This window comes from Mercurialis annua, linkage group LG1-X (genome assembly GCF_937616625.2).
Source record: "Mercurialis annua linkage group LG1-X, ddMerAnnu1.2, whole genome shotgun sequence".
Classification (NCBI taxonomy): Eukaryota; Viridiplantae; Streptophyta; class Magnoliopsida; order Malpighiales; family Euphorbiaceae; genus Mercurialis; species Mercurialis annua.
The window spans coordinates 2,843,220-2,860,509 of record NC_065570.1 but is presented as its reverse complement, the minus strand read 5'-3'; the positions used below and the strand labels follow the sequence as shown (position 1 = coordinate 2,860,509).

General features: G+C 28.8%; 2 protein-coding genes across 2 annotated transcripts; both read left to right on the top strand.

The window, feature by feature from the left end:
* The first annotated feature begins 2,725 nt into the window (after positions 1 to 2,725).
* LOC126665657 (protein GID8 homolog) lies at positions 2,726 to 5,649 on the top strand. Its single transcript, XM_050358511.2, has 7 exons — positions 2,726 to 2,926; positions 3,025 to 3,099; positions 3,516 to 3,675; positions 3,802 to 3,908; positions 4,314 to 4,445; positions 4,653 to 4,809; positions 5,317 to 5,649. Exons 2-7 carry the CDS (start codon positions 3,058 to 3,060, stop codon positions 5,436 to 5,438), a joined length of 720 nt encoding a protein of 239 aa, XP_050214468.1. The 5' UTR covers positions 2,726 to 2,926; positions 3,025 to 3,057; the 3' UTR covers positions 5,439 to 5,649.
* A 10,019-nt stretch (positions 5,650 to 15,668) lies between these two features.
* Positions 15,669 to 16,803, top strand: LOC126677743 (F-box/kelch-repeat protein At1g67480-like). The gene has a single exon (XM_050372547.1). The coding sequence runs from the start codon at positions 15,709 to 15,711 to the stop codon at positions 16,801 to 16,803; it is 1,095 nt and encodes a 364-aa protein (XP_050228504.1). The 5' UTR covers positions 15,669 to 15,708.
* Positions 16,804 to 17,290: the final 487 nt, after the last annotated feature.

Sequence of the window (17,290 nt, the reverse complement as noted above, 5' to 3'; positions counted from 1 at the left end):
AAAATGTTTGATTACCATTTTCCTTAATGAACTCCCATAGCAATAGCAACCAGAGATAGATTAATTTTACTAATTAGCGGTGTTGTCAATTTTGTACACTGTATTTACGAAGTTGGGAATTGAGGGAATTAGGTATTTTGTATATGTAATAGTAATATCATAATAATAAACTTAAGTAAATGACTTATAATAGAATACTCATTGTTAAGGAAAAATCGAGAGAATTAGGAATTTTTTATATATATAATACTAATAACATAATAAGATTACTTAATTAGTTTGCTTATTAAATTACTTATAATAGACTAATCATATTTAAAAATATCATCAGTTTTATAAACAAACAAAAATTCTAACTAAATTTATATTAATTATATTTTAGAATATATTGAAAAATATAATAGATTAAAAGAAATATATTATCAACGTCAATTAATTTTAAAATCAATAAATTGAAGTATTATTTTGTTTATAATAAAAATTCTAATTAATTTTTATGTTGATTATAAATAAACACATTGGTATAATTATAATGAATTTAATTAATATAAATTGGCGGGTTACACTACGAACCACGTGCGTAGTACGTAATGCGAAACTAGTACTATCAAACATCTTAATAAAATATTCCATCATATTATTATAAAAAAATTCAATCTAACTTAAACGTTCTATTGAGATGAAAAAAGTAATGTTTATAATGTTATAAAATATAGAAATTAGGACCGGTTATATTTCTCTCTACAACAATTTTTATTGTATATTTTGTTTGAGATAAATTATTGTATTTTGAAAACATTTAACGAGTCAAAATGGAATGACAAAAGCTTCTTATTCTCAACTACATTTCGAATTTTGATTTAAGAATATATTTTAAAAGCTTTTTAAAGAGTTTTATTAATTGATAGTTTGACACAATCATATCTAGTGCCTTATCCAAAAAGTAAAAAATTAAACTAATAGTAATAGGTCTGCAACTAATTTGCAGAGGAGTGTAAAAACACGTTAGGTAAAAAGTGAAAGTAATTGAAAATTTCGTGGGTTAAGACATTAAGTAACCGACTACAAAGGAACTGATTCGTTTACTTTCCGGTTTCCGTAGCCGTTCTTTGCACTTTTTATTCCATTGTTATTTTTTAATTAGCTATGAGACCTCTCACATTTAATATAATTTACATTTTAATTTTTTCTGTTTAAAAATTAAACAATATACTTTTTATTTTTATTTCCGTTAACAGTTTAGTTTCTCTGTCTATTTTTAGCGTTAGTTAATAAAATTAGGCTTAATCAGCAATAAATCCCCCACCTTTTAGACTCTTTTCAAATGTACTATGACGTTGCAATTTTGTCAATTGCACCCTAATTTGCATTTTTGGTTTTCAATTCCACCCTCAAGTACTAAATTGATCTCTTTTTCATTTGAAAAAAGTTAAAATAAGTCATCTATTTTTAACTTTTTATGTGGAAAAGAGTTCAAACGAGTACTTTATAAGGGTTTTTATGAATTTTTTCCGAGTGAAAAAAGTCCAATTTGATTTTGAGGTGGAATTGAAACCCAAAGGTGCGAATTAGGGTGCAACTGACAAAATTGCAACGTCAGGGTGCAACTGAAAAGCGGCTAATAGGTGAGGATTTTTTTTGGTGATTAGCCATAAAATTAAAGGATTTAGTGGTAAATTAATTTTTGAATACGAAGGACGAAATCGTTGATAAAAAAAATGAGAGAACATATAATTTCGTTAACTTTGTTGATTGACACCAAAATGAATAGAAATATTAAATCGTAGACAGAAATAAAAGTGAGGGGTTATATCGTTTGATTTTCAAATAAAAGAGACTAAATTGTAAATTATATCAAATGTGAGAGGTAGTGAGGGAGCTAGGATTTCAATATAGAGAGTCAAATTGCAATATGTAATATATGAAATAGACAATTTTAAAAATTGGGGGGGTTAAATTGTAAAAAAAAAAATGGTGCCAATTTTAACAATTTTGAAATTTTAGAGAGGGACATGACACTTCCATGTCTCCCCCTATCTCTGTCATTGGTGAGAGGTGTCATATTAATTTGGAAAATTGCAGAAAATACTCCGTTTTTTTTTTAAATATTTGTAAAAATACTCCGTTTTTAAAAATTTATCTTTTTACCTTTTTTTCCAAAAATTTATTTACTCTGAAAATTTGTAAAAATACTATGTAAACTGTTTGAAACTGTTTTTTAGAAACTCTATTTGAAACTGTTTTTGAAAACGGTTTCAAATTATTTTTTAATAAACCGTTATAAACCATTTGAACCCCTATTATAAACTGTTTTTGAAACGGTATATAAAACAGTTTCAAATTGTATTTTTTTTTTTTTGAAACTGTATGCGAAAAGTTTTGAAAACGGTTTTCAAATTGTGTTTTTTGAAACTGTTTGCAACTGTTTGAAACTGCGGAATAAAAAAATAAATATTAAATTTTTTTAAGTACGTTTGCAAACTTTCAGTTTATGAGTTAAGCTTTGCAAATATTTTTAGTTTTTTAGTATTTTGCTAAACTTCCCTATTAATTTACTCTTTATTAATTCATTTACTTTAGCCTCAAACAAGGCCTGGGTCGAAAAAAAGTGATTATATTCTAGCCCAGCCCACATAAATCTACATAAACTCTACTGGGCCTTAAACCCATTATCCACAACATCCATCACAAACCGGATCCAAATCCAAACCACCACCACCCAAATACCTCACCAGAGAGATCGTGATAGAGAAGAAAACACCTGAAATAACACTCCGATTGAATTCTAAACCAAACCGCGTATCATAATCGAATACAACCTCCGCAACTCGAGAAATTCTCTCGTCAATTGGCATCACAATTAGGGTTTATATTTAGTTACAGTAAACTGTATACAAGATCTCGTTGAATTCAATTCTTTCATTAGGTAATGTCTGTTTATATATTTATATTTATATTATTTAAATTATGTTTTGCTGAGTTCATAATTTTTCTAACGGTTTGTTTCATTGTTTGGACACGTAGATTCGCGTTATCAACAATGATGTTTGTGCACTGATGCCATTGTTCTGGTTTATTCGTCAACTCGTAGAAGCAATGGTAATAATAGTTCGAACTCGATGATTATTAGTACTTCTTAATTAATTTTTGAAGTTTAATTAGTTTGTTTAAGTTAATTAGTTAGAGAATAGAATAGAGCTGATTTTCTAGGTTTGGAGTGATATTAGTTGTGTTTTGTGGAGAGAGTATTTTAAATTTGATTGAATTTGACTGAGTAGAAGCGGAATATGAAGATGTGATATTGTGATTAGATGATTGATACTGTGTTTTTTTAGTGATATTAGTTAGGTTATGGAATAGAGCTGATTCTCTAGGTTTTTAGTGATATTACTTGTGTAGATACTTATTTATAATTTTATTGAATTTGACTGATTAGAAGCGGAATATGGAGATGTGAAGCTGTGAATTTGTTTGTTATCTGGTGAAAACGTTTATGTTTTTAATTATTTGGACAGGCAATGTCGAAAAAGGTGATTACAAGAGAAGATTGGGAAAAGAAGCTAAATGATGTGAAGATTAGGAAAGAAGACATGAATAAATTGGTGATGAATTTTCTTGTTACGGAAGGTTATGTGGATGCTGCTGAGAAGTTCCGTAAGGAATCCGGAACTGAACGTATCCTTTATTTTCTCGTTTGCCTTAGTAATAGTAATAGCAGATGATTTGTTTTGGTTTTGATGATACAATGATGGCTTAGGTACATTGTGTGAGTGCTGTGTTAATTTCTTATTGAGAATATAGCAGATATTGATCTCGCAACAATCACTGATCGCATGGCTGTTAAGAAGGCTGTGCAGAATGGAAATGTTGAGGATGCGATTGAGAAAGTTAATGATTTAAATCCTGAGGTGTGATGCTTTACTTTGTGCCTTTGTGGTAACAGTCTTATTGTCGTGTCTATAGTTTTTTGCTTATCAGAATTTTCTTGTTAAATGCTTTTTTCGCTAGCTAGTTTCACCGTTGTACTAATCTCAGTGTGAAAAAGAGTTCTGCAGTTTGCTTTATTTATTTGTGGATAATTGGATATATTTAGATCCTCTTGTTTACATCTAGGATTATTAAGTAAGCTATATTGTGCACTATTATATAACTTTCACTTCCTTGTTTACACTACCAATATTTTAAGTCATCACTGCCGAGGTTATAGCCTATAGGTTTTGTTGTGTGGTCTGTTATTCTCTTATAGTGTCAGTGGCCTGCTTATTAATATTTCTTTCATATAGGCTTTCCTAATGTAATGATTCGGTTTGCAGATTTTGGATACAAATCCTCAACTGTTTTTCCATCTCCAACAACAACGGTTAATAGAATTAATACGGGATGGAAAAATAGAAGAGGCTTTGGAATTTGCTCAAGAGGAACTTGCGCCAAGAGGAGAAGAAAATGTAATTTTGGATTATTCATACTGTCATACCTATATTACGTTTTAAGTTCCTTAATCAGTGTTATCTTACTTCCTCAATTGCAAGTAAACTTCATAGCTGACTGTATTATTATTTTTAAATCATGATATGGTTTTATCACCATGTTTCAGCATTAAACTTCGTATCTTTGATGACTATATTTGATTGAAAAATTGATGCTTCTTACAGCATAGTTTCTTAGAAGAGTTGGAAAGGACGATTGCCCTGTTAGCTTTTGAAGATATTACCAACTGCCCTGTTGGAGATCTCCTGGATATTTCACAGCGGCTAAAGACAGCAAGTGAAGTGAATGCGGCTATCCTAACTAGTCAGAGTCATGAAAAAGGTTAGAGACTGACTGTTGCTATAATATCCTAAGTAATCTGTTTCTATTGGCTACCTTGCATCATAGGTAGTTTGTACCACTAAATTTTATTTTACATTGCACGAGTTGCTGCAATGAGAGTTGCACTAGTCTTCAGCTCGTCGTAACAAGTTGAATAATGAAAATTTACTGATGTCTTCTTTGATGTAGGTAGAGGCAAAAGCTTCGTTCTAGATCTAGCATTAAGGATTTTAGTTGAATACCGAAGTAGGAAAAGGGGTTTCGGAGAAATTAAGTTTCTCTTTAGGCCAATTCAGCAGTCTAGCCGACAAAATCTACCAATTTAATCTAACTGCATATGTTGTCTGATCATTTAAATCTATCATCTCTTGAGTTGTGCTGCTATGTGTGTCTTTTAAAAGTTTATTTGACAGGGTCTCCGTTGAATATTATGCCTAAGCCTTTATGTACTCCAATTAATCGTTCAATCTAATTAGTTGCATTTTATTTCCAATTTGTTATTACCAGATCCAAAGCTTCCAAGTTTACTAAAAATGCTGATATGGGCTCAGAACCAACTCGACGAAAAAGCTGCTTATCCTCGGATAAACGATCTAATTACCGCCACAATTGAGGATCCAGCAGTTTGAAAAGCTAGGAAGTCTCCTGGAAGCTAAGGATTGCCATTGATTGAACGCATAGTCTTACTCTAATGGAATCTTCAAATTTGTGCAGTGCTATCAAATAGACTTTAGGCACTTTATTGTTGGATTATTATCAGAACTTGGTTGGCGTTTATTCTCTTCGAATATGGTCGAAATCCATTTCTGAATTTAATTTGCATGTGCAGTTGTTTCTTCAGCTTAAGATTTCACACAATACATTTAAAATTTCGCCTAATTTAAAGTTGCATATTACAAGTGAATCTGATGAAGAAACCGTAACACCTTATGTACAATTCATAGAATCCAGAATTGTGCGAATTGAAAAAGGGTTACAGCAAAGGGTAAGGTCTTGAACAAGAAAATAAAAACTCAGCACGAAAACTTGTCGAGTTTTATATTTCGTAAATGCTTATGAAATTTTACGAATTTATATCTACAATTTATTCTTGCAAAACATACGTTTTTCTGTTTTTCAGTATAGCATTTCCGTTTAGTGCAACGTAGATTAAGACTGTTGCTGCTTTGTTAGACACATTTATGAACTGCTGTGCCATTTTTCAGGACTCATGCCCATGAATTATGGAACTTGTTAGTACCTAACAACATTAATTGCAGAACTAAACTCAAAAAACAACAGAAATTCACAACCAAAATAGAACAATGACAAATCATAATCTAGAAAAATCACTTATCTTCTTTACCAAATAAAAAAAAACCTACATTCAAAAGCAGCACTAATTAATGCCACATAAAAAAGATTAATCTAAGAAACGAAGCAAAAACAGCAAATTCAATAAATTAATTTTATTTTCTACCTCATCAAGATTCTAACCAGACAACATAAATTAAAACAGTTTTATTCTTTCCACAATTCACTTGATATTCTCTTCCTTGACAGCAACCACCACCACCATCATCAAAATTCAGAGCATAACTTGAAGGATCATATTGGAATTTAACCTGGTTCTTACCTCCTCCATTTTTCTTCACTATCTTCTTCACTTCAGCTCTCACTCTCCAAAACAAACCCTTGCATTTCTTCTTAGTGTACTCCAATCTCCCAATCAACCCCATTTTAGCATAAAGATCCAAACTTTCAATCAAAAACCAGACACCCAAAAATGCAAATTTCTCCAAAATTATCAAAATTTACCAAAAAGAACCCAGCTTTAAGAAACACCAAAAATGAAAATCTTTTGGGGTTTTAAAAGAAGCTGCAAAAAAGCTTCATTGGGATGCTAAAATTCCATGAACTAATGGAAGAAAACAGAGAAAAAACAGTAAAAAAGAGAGGCTTTTTTAATGGGAAGAGAGCCAATATTTTTGTATTATTTATAATTTGTTTATAATTTTGTTTGTTGCTATATCTATAGTCCTATCACTATCATATAGTTGTAGTAGGAAGAATTGTACTATAGTGTTGTTTTGTTGTTTAAGGTGCATGTTTTTAGTGGGTACTAATTCCGTATTTGATCTAAAATAATTAGGATTTAGGTGGACTTAGTATTTTCTATAATATTTTCTCAGCCTATAATCATGCGATTCTTTTTTGATTTAATCTTCTGAATTGGATTAAGTAAGGTGATTAAAATAACGGTTATGTAACACATCATCCACTGCATTTGTCAAATATTGCAGATTGGTCATTCATTTTTGTTATGCCAACTAAAAAGGAAAACATTAAATTTTTGGGTTAAATTGCATACTTTTATGTATAAATGGCATAGTAGTAATTTAAATTTGTACATTTTAAGCAAAATTTTCTTTAAAATTCATTTATATAATACGCTCCAATAATTACATGTCATCAGTTAAGAAGTAAAACGAGTTAAAATGACTATATATAAGGTATTTTTATTAAAAGTCATTAATTTATTTTGATTGTTTATGTCAAATTTGAGAGACAAAATAATTTAGTATGCACTAAAAATAATGAAAGAAAATCTAAGGATTCTTCAATTGTATAGTCTAGTGATAGACATGTTATAATTCAATCAAAGAATTTTGGTTAGATTCTCACTTTTCCTAATAATCAATTTTTAAAATCTAAATAAACATGATTACATTTACATCATTCTTTTCAACCATCAATCTCTCCCCTCCTTATAAAAAAATTTAAAAAATTTAAATAAGCAAACATCAAATGAGAAGTATGAATTAACAGAAAAAAATGGTTGGAAGAGTGAGAGAAAACAAAGTAGAAAAAGAAGATCCCAATTGATGAGATTGAAGACTTTTGTCTTGATATTGAAAGCCATTTTGCCTTGAAATATTCTCATAATAAATTCCAATTTGTCTCACTCACTATCATTTACCAAAACTGTAACTCCTATAATTCTAACTCTACTTCATAGCCTAAGCCCCCATTATGCAACCTTGTGGACCCATTTCACCTTCTGAATTGTCACCCTTTGCCAGCAATCATCAAGCCCCCCCTTATAAATTCTCCCTAGTAACTACCTCTAGTTTTTTTTACTACCAATTTTTCTAAATTCCCCCTAGTATTTAGGTTTTTAATAAGCTCTGGGTGATTAGGCAATGATCATGTAGTATAATCGTTAGGCCTTTCCAACCAAGGGCAAAATAACCCTAACCGAACTAACATTTGATTTTTTTTTAAAGTACGGTTTATATTAAATTCTGAATTGGAGGAAAATTGAACACACGCTATCGAGAAGATAGAGATGAACTAAACATTAAATTAAAAAAATCTGAATATACACCCGTCTCCAAATGCATTTGTTATCATGGTTTCTAATTCCATCATTTTGTTGTTTCAACTATTTAAAGTAGTCATAATTTAACGATTAAATTTTATCTCTGTAAAAAAAATTGTGAATGTATATATAATAACATTTTGTTATGTTTAAAGAATAAATTTATATTATGAAAATCAAGGGAAAATTAAACATATGATATCGAGAAGATAGAGATGAACTAAACATTCGATCAAAAGAATTTATTCATCATCGTGGCTTTTAATTCTATCTTCGTAGTTTGTTTTTTCAACTAATTTAAAGTTTTCATAACTTAACAATCATTTTTAATTTGTGTAATTGTAAAGGTATATATAATATCATTTTTCTTCTATTTTTGAAGAATTAATTCCTATTATGAGAACATATTTTTGTTTTTGGTATGCTTTTTTTTATATAATTGGAGAGAGCAGCATTTTTGGAAGAAAATGAACTCACAGCTTAACAAATTGTTGCTAGTTGCTTATACTATCTGAGATATAACTCATTTCAAGTTGTGTGTTTTGGGTATGTAATGTGGTATTCTTTTTTTTTAAAAAAGTGCTTTTCTAATTTGATCAAAAAATATATTATTTCGAGCGTTTACATATTTCAATTATTGATGAACCGGTTGTCTTTAATGTACATTTTGGTCTGCTCAAGCAACTTTCATGTTAGTTTGAACTTGCATGTAGTTAGTTGTTGTTTTAACATTTTTTTTGTGATATTTAAAATGTATATGCTATAATTTATTTCAGTTTAAAAGCGGTTATTTAATTCACCTTTTATAAGGTAAATATACAATTTAAACCTTTAAAACTATAACATAATTTTTTTTATTAGATCGTCAAATTTATTCTTAATTTTACGTATAATTTCTTTTGATGTTGAATAAAGGTTATTATATTGCCAATGAGGCGTAGCTCAAGAGGCTAAGGCGCTCCAATGCATTTTTAAGGTTTCGGTTTTGAGTCTTAGTAGGATCAGTGGTTTAAGACCGATTTAAAAACTGAAAGTTCAATTACTAACTATCGAATGGTAACTATCGAAATCTTTGGAAACTTTTTTGGTTTTTTGGAGTGTGGCATCTTTGGAAAGCAAGAAATAGAAAGACATTCGATGATGTTTTGCTGGATGTTCATTCTTTGGTTTTCATGACTATCTGCAAGGCAACAGATTTCTACAAGTCGAATAACTCGGGATTCTCTTATTCGGGAAATGATGTATTCCGATGTGTGGATTTTTTCTGTTAGAAATCATATCGGTTTATCTTGTATTTTATTTGCCTTTTGCCTTCCACTATTTTGTGGTTGAGCTAATTTATCTATCATTTATCCAAAAAAAAAAACAACTAAATACTAACGTAATTAGTATCAATTTTAAAAAAATTATAAAATGTTAAGATTACGACACTTGGCATTTTATGGAAGTGGACCCGGTTTATCATGTGGGTTCAGACGATCTTCAGCTGGGTATGAGTCATTTTTGAACCCAAGCAGAGTATGCCATGGATGAAGGGTCCTAATTGAAGTGGTGGAGACAAATTGGTGGTAGCTAAATGCATAGAGAATATAAATACAACCCTAAAATTATTGATCATCAGATTTTAGAAAACGTTCATTTTGTCAGTCCAATTATTTTTAGTTTAGTCCCTCTCATAAAGCAGCTGTTTCTCACAAATTAATACACTTTTTCGTCTTGTTTTCTTCTATATCTTGATGTTGCCTATTCGTATGCCTTTTATAGATTTCTCATCAATAATCTTTTTGATCTTTTTTTGTACATTTCAAACTTTTTATTCTTTTCTTCTCCTTTTGTGAAGTGAATAAAATTCTAAAAAAAATTAAAATTTAAAATGAACAAAATTCTGATTTACATTCTATATTATTGATATATTTTACATTTATTGTATAAAATTAATAAGAAAGCATATTAAATCCAACGTATCATGTTTATGGCGTCTAATCTTAAAGTTTAAATTTTCAAAATTTTAACCTCTCGCTTTTTTGCATTTTATAACCTAAATGCTTTAGACAATTTTTTTTTTCTCAGATTCGACTTTATCATCAAATGGTTGTACTCCGTATGAGAAAATTGTCGGAAAGGACATTTGAATTATAAAATATAAAAATGCAAAAAGTTAAAATTTAATATATAATATTTTAAATTTTAAAATTAGATCGCAACAAATATCATATATTAGCATTTATTATATATTTATTATTGTTTATTTACTGCTATATGTAGATTCGATCGTGTTAAGAACCAAACTTTCCATTACATGACAAGTTATTTTTTTTTTGATTCATCATTCATATGACAAGTTATTGATTCATCATTCATATGACAACACTTGATTAGCAAATGGGCCTCCTTTAAAAGGAAATGGGTAGCTGAAATTGGGCAAAAGTAGAAGCATATTTTGGCTAAGTCATCATAAGAGCCCAACTAATATGACTCTAACCAAATGATTTGTAGCCTCATTTACACTTTTGAGATAACTAGTTTCGCATTACGTGCTACGTACGTGGCTCGTAATGTGACTCGTCAATGTATATATTAATTAAATTTATTATAATTAATTTCAATTTCTTTTACTTATAATCAATATTAATTTAATTAGAGTTTTGTTAAAAATAAATAAGATTTATTAATTTATTAATTTTTAAAATTAATTGACGTCAATAACATTTATTTATAATTTATTATATAATTAAATTTATTATTAATTTTAAATAAATTTCAAAAATTAAATTTTATCTTATCAAATTTAGTATAATTATATAACTACCTAAATGTTATGTTTAAACAAAATTTGAAATTAAACTGTAAAATTATACTAAGGGGATGAACAATTATATAAATTTATTTTTGTGATGATTAAGTAACAACATAACGTGTAAAATTTGAATTAGAGCATGTTTAGAATGTAGTGGTATTTCTAATCCAATCATGAGTTCCGCAAGTGTTGATATTCTTAATTCAATTAAGAGTTTATATTGCTTATAATAAAAAATACATAATAATAGAGAAATTGTATATCACAATATTCTATAATAATTATTTATATATCACGAATACAAAGTCCAAATTTAACCAAGTAAGTTACATGAGAGAGTTGGTATATTATGAAATTTCTAATACAGTCATTCTATTACCATTTTCTTTTATTATAAATATATCAAGAGTTTATATTTAATAGTAATTAGAACTTATTAAAATTTATTTAAATATATGAATAGTTTATATTTAATAGTAATTAGCACGCGTTAAAATTTAAAAGAGAATTCAAAGTAGCGTCAAGGATATTAGCGTAAATGTGATTATCCCTCCCCCTCCATCCGCGTTTTAATATATAGTATAGATAGATAATTAAGAAAATTGAACCCTTAAATTTTAAATAAAATAATAAGTGATAAATTGGTTATAAATTAAATTATAAATTTTAGTTTATTTAATTATTAGTGAATTTACAAATTAACCGAAACAAATCTAACTGAAATATTTTTCTTTATAAATGTGCAGATTAGACCCTCTCATTTGGTTTGGTTTTGAATCAGAACCCTAATGAATTTTTTTTCTTTCGATGGAAGTACTTAATGTTATAAAAAAAAATTCATATTGGACCCTCCGAACCTAAAAGGCCACATGTCCGTTAGTTACCGGCCAACTCAAAGGTGACGTATTAAGTTCGATTGTTCACATTGATTAGTCACTAACCGACATATGGCATTTTAGATTCGGAGGGTCTATATCATTTTTTTTAACATTAAATGCCTTCATCGGAAAAAAAATCTATAAAGGTTCAAATGTACATTTAGCTTTTTCTTTTTTTATATTCCAACTCATCCAAATTCAAAACGTTTTTTTTGTTAACTTTAAATTTTATAGTTGAATATAAATGTTCATGTTTATAATTATTTAAATAAAGAAATTGTGAAGACTTATTCAGTACAATTATATCATCAAATGAAACTTTATATTTTTAGGAAAGAGGAAAACTTATTTCGCTACTATCAAATAGCTTGGTGATTATCTGACTCAACATATAAAATTACTGCAATTTAACAACTTGAAAGAATTTATATAACTAAAGTACCAAGCAATACCAAAAACGACTGAGATCACTGCAAAGATTAGAAGAACTGGATATGGTACTTGATTTAGAGTGAACGAATCAAAGATTTAAACTAATTGTTAAAAAAAACACACTAATTATACTTTTAGTTACAAACTTAAGGATTTTCAGCAAATTAACACGGAAATTTTGTTAATCTTTTGCTTTCCTTGTTTCAATCAAATTTGTTAATTCCTCATTTAAATCAAATTGACTACTTTAATTACTCAATAAATTAAATTACTGCACTATTATTTTAAATGACCATAAAACCATTAAGTAGATAATCAATTAGTAGTAAATTAAAAAGGGCTATTCAGTAAATTTGCCTGTCCCCCCCCCCATCCGTGCTTTTATATATAGTATAGATTTAAATATTTCTAGTATGCTAAACATTGTTATAGCTATATGTTTGGTGGATTACTCTAAATCGATCTATAGACTATTTTTTTAATAGAGAAGATACCTACTCTTGTTATTAGCGGAAATTAGTCGAAAGTTAATTGTTAGTATTGAACATTTTTCAAACAGGCGAATAACATTATTAGTATTGTGTATTTTCTAAACAAGCGAATAATTGTCTGCAAGAATTATGGGTCAAACCCACAGCCTCAAGATACATCAAGAACTGCTTGGTCACTAGGTCAAGCATTCAAGTGTGATCTATAGACTATATAAATAACTCATATTTTAAGTATTGTACACTAGTTTCAAAACAAAATTATTGTACACTCAAATAATTGATAATATTACACTATTTGATTTATAGAAAAAATCTCCATTTTTGTGATATTGTGCTAATAAACTCCTAATTTGATAGGTGGTATAACATTAATGAAAAATGAGTATGTCACATGCTCTCATTACTATATGAGTGTATTCAGTTTAAATCAAAACGAATCAAATTAAATTTATAATATTTTTAAAATTAAATCACTATACTGATTTCAAACAAATATTTTAAATCAAACTAAATCAATTAGTTCAATTTTAATTGATAAGTAAAGTTTAAATCAAACCAAAAACTCATATTTTTAGAATAAATGGCTTTTTTTTGTGTATAATTTTGTGACTCGAGATCGAATAATCCATTTTTAGGTATTTTGATCAATGAAGAACTATATTTAATTAAAGAAAAATCGGATTCATTTTGATTAAAAAATGTTCATATTGTACAATTTATTTTTGATGAATTGTACAAGTTTTTTTTAATTGATTTAAAAATTAGAGAGTACTGTTTTCACTGAATCAAAATGGACAAGAGGGAGTTAGTTGACCTCGAGTCACCAGTTCAAAACAGATTGAACCTTTACTAGATATTTTTCTATAATTTCAAATCGAATCAAATTTTTTTTGTTTGGTTCGGTTATTTGAGTTGGTTGGATTTTTACACACTGATTCCTAGGAATGTTAAAAAAATTAACTAAAAAGAAAGAAAAGTAAAAAAGGAGGAGAGATCCAAGGAGGTAACATGTTGGTATAAAAATGGAATTAATTTAATACTAGTATGAATGAACAGGAGTAAAAAGGTACATATTTCTTGATAAAGGAACCCAAGAGCCGAACTTGTGTTGTGCTGAATCGGAGCAAAAGTGTTGCATAGGTGTTTCATAACATGGCCAAGTATCTCATTTGGATTTCCTCCCTATGCCACCTTTTTTCACTCACATGCTACTACTTTTTTTAATGCTTTTTCGAAGTCGGGCCTTATTTTAAAAGTTTAGCACGTAAAATTTGAATTTTAAAAAAACACAAAAATTAAGACACAAAATTACAACAAATATTTTAAATTGAAATATAAAAAAATTTAATCACAATGATATGAAGTAAAAATATTTAAATTAAAAAGTAATTTGTCTACCGTAATTGAATAGTGCAGCATCTCCAATGGAGTGTTATTTTTTATGCTAAATTTAGCATGAAAAAGTGGTGAAATGCTATAAATAGCATAGCATTCTAATTTTTCCTCCAATGCACAAAGTTGAAAATAAGTGTTATAATTATTTATTAAGATAATTATCTCTGAATTTTATTAATTTCTAATATTTTATTATTTTTTAATTATTTGATAATTTTTTAAACAAAAGTTAATGTAATTTGTTTTGATATAATAATGAGCTTTTTAAAAGAAATAATTAAGAGAATCGATGAACTATATAAAAATAAATTATATAATTTTTTTTATTATATTGATATATGGTCTACTATTAAAAAATTAAATCGAGTCCGGAAAATTAAATTGAAGCACAAAATTTAAAATGAAAAAAATAAAAAGATAAAAAAATATTAAAATAATAAATGCAAAAAAAAAACAAACTGTGATAAAATTGTAATTAATAAAAAAATGATATTGGTTGTTGTAGTTCAGCATATGCTATAATATTTGCTAAATTTAGCGCGTGATATAGCATATGCTAAATTTACCACAAACTATAGCATTGCATTGGAGTTGTATTTTAAGATTTAATGATAAATTATAGCATTAGCACTCCATTTTAGCATTGCATTGGAGATGCTCTAACATTTTTAAAAAAATATTTTTAGTCATTTTTTTATTATTGAACTACTAACAAGATTAAAAAAAAATGTATTCATATTATTTACTAATTTAATATTATATAGACAAGTCTATCATCTATACCAAAACAAATTTTTGATTTGATTTTGTCAGTTAGATCAATTATTTGTTCGATTTTCGCAAAATAATACCCACAATTTGTTGAAAGCCGACATAGCGCCATATAATATATCCACATGTATAAAGCTTTTTTTATTTAGCATATGTAACTTTATGTTATGTTAGCTTCAAATTAAGTATGAATATATTTTATAACATTTAGAAAAATGATAGATTGTTTTGATAAAATTTTAAAATTATAATATTTTTGTCAAACGAGTTATGATCGTGGGCTAACTTCATTTTGCTCTAAATTTGTTTGTTATATTCTATAAAAGCTGAAATCTCAATTTAAAATTAAAATTAAAATGCATACACTGAAATTATAGATTCAAAAAAGTTCTACAATTGATACAATTTTCTATTTTCTTCTTACCAACGAAAATTCCAACTTCCAAAAGCTAGAATCTGATTTGTTTTCACTAATTCAGCCTTGAATTCTCCGATTGAACTTTGCTTTCACCCAAAAAAGTGACAATGCAAGAGACAATTACCACAAAAATTATACCATTTCAAGTTATTTTATCAATGATCAACAACGACTTAAATCCTAGATTTAATCTCCAATTTTAATAATCTACTTGGTCTATCCCACAAACAAAAACAGCCATTTTGTTATTTTCTCTACTTTACCTTCTTTATATACTATATTTCTCCGTAACTCTCAATTCCCATTTGATCTTAATCTCTATCCCAATTCAGAAAAATAAAATCCCCAACTGTCCAATGGGTGCCCTACCTTCTCCCCGGGAAACACCGTCGCCGCCACCGTTACCGGAGTTTTCCTTGTCGAATTTCCGAGTATGTGCCTCGTTTTGTCACAAGAATATGTCCAATTGGATAGAATGTTATGATCCGTCAAACAATTCATGGAGTCACCTTAGCCAAATCCCGGGTCTAGCCGAAAATCATGTTTTGAAAGATTTTGTAATGGTTTCATTGGGTAATTCAATTTATATAATCGGTGGAAGATTGTGCTACAAGAAAATATCACAGTCTCACGAATCCAGTGAAATTGAAGTACGGTCAAACGTTATTCGGTACAATGCTCTACTAAACGAATGGTTTGATTGCGCGTCCATTAGTGTACCTCGTTACGATTTTGCCTGCACTGTATGCGAAAATAAAATTTATGTCGCGGGCGGAAAGTCTAATTTGGACAGTGCTCGAGGAACTTCGAGTGCTGAAGTATACGATCCAATTAGTGACGTATGGACCGACCTACCTAGCATGAGCACATTAAGGTACAAATGTGTTGGTGTAACATTTCAAGGTAAGATTCATGTGGTAGGGGGTTTTACAAGTAGGGCGGATTCGGATAAAACGGAGCCGTTTATAATGGAACGTAGCTCCGCTGAAGTGTACGACACGCGGACAGGGAGGTGGCAAATTGTGGTGGGGATGTGGCAATTAGATGTGCCACCTAATCAAATATTAGCCGTGGGTGGAAGGTTATTTAGCTCAGGGGATTGTCTTAAAGCATGGAAAGGTCATATTGAAGCATATGATGGGAAGCTTAATATGTGGGATGTGGTTGATGGTTCACATTTACAAACCCTAAATTTTCCAATTTCCACATCAGATGCAAATTCAAGAAATTGGCCACCAACTCAGCAATTATATTTGACTATGGCTCCAATTGGGAGCCACTTATATTTCTTGTCGGGTTATCGGATGACCGAAGAAATGCCACGTATGATCTCAACGGTACATAGTTTTGACACATCAGCAAAGAGTGATGCTTGGAGAAGTTTTGAGCCTGTGGAAGAAGATGATGAGAAAGTTCTTTGTAGCCATTGCTGTGTTGTTCAAATTGCATGATTAATATAAACTTAATTTTGCACAAGATATAAACTAAATTTTGGTAGGAGTTTTGTTTTGTTTTTATTTGATTCCAATCGAAACTCAAATTGAAAACCATAAATAATGTTTTAGAGTTAAATACAAAGAAAATCACGATATAGTATATATGTTTTGTTTTACCATTTCAACTCGATTTTTTCACATACAATTTAAAATACAAGCTTTTATTTTTTTTAAATACTAATTGAAATTTTGATGAACTGATGTTATTGTGTTACGCTAAAACCCGAAAATGAGGAACTCAAAAATGAAAGATATGTTAATGAGGATTTCAACGTCCATATTAGTAACCCTTGATTGAATTTTTAATAAATAGTTCAAATAATAAAAGGTAAAATAAATGTGTATTTCCAACACTATGACTATATTGACAATTTTTATCATCTAAGATAACTTTGACACTTTTGTCGGACAATTTTTCAAATTAAGACAATTATATTCAAAA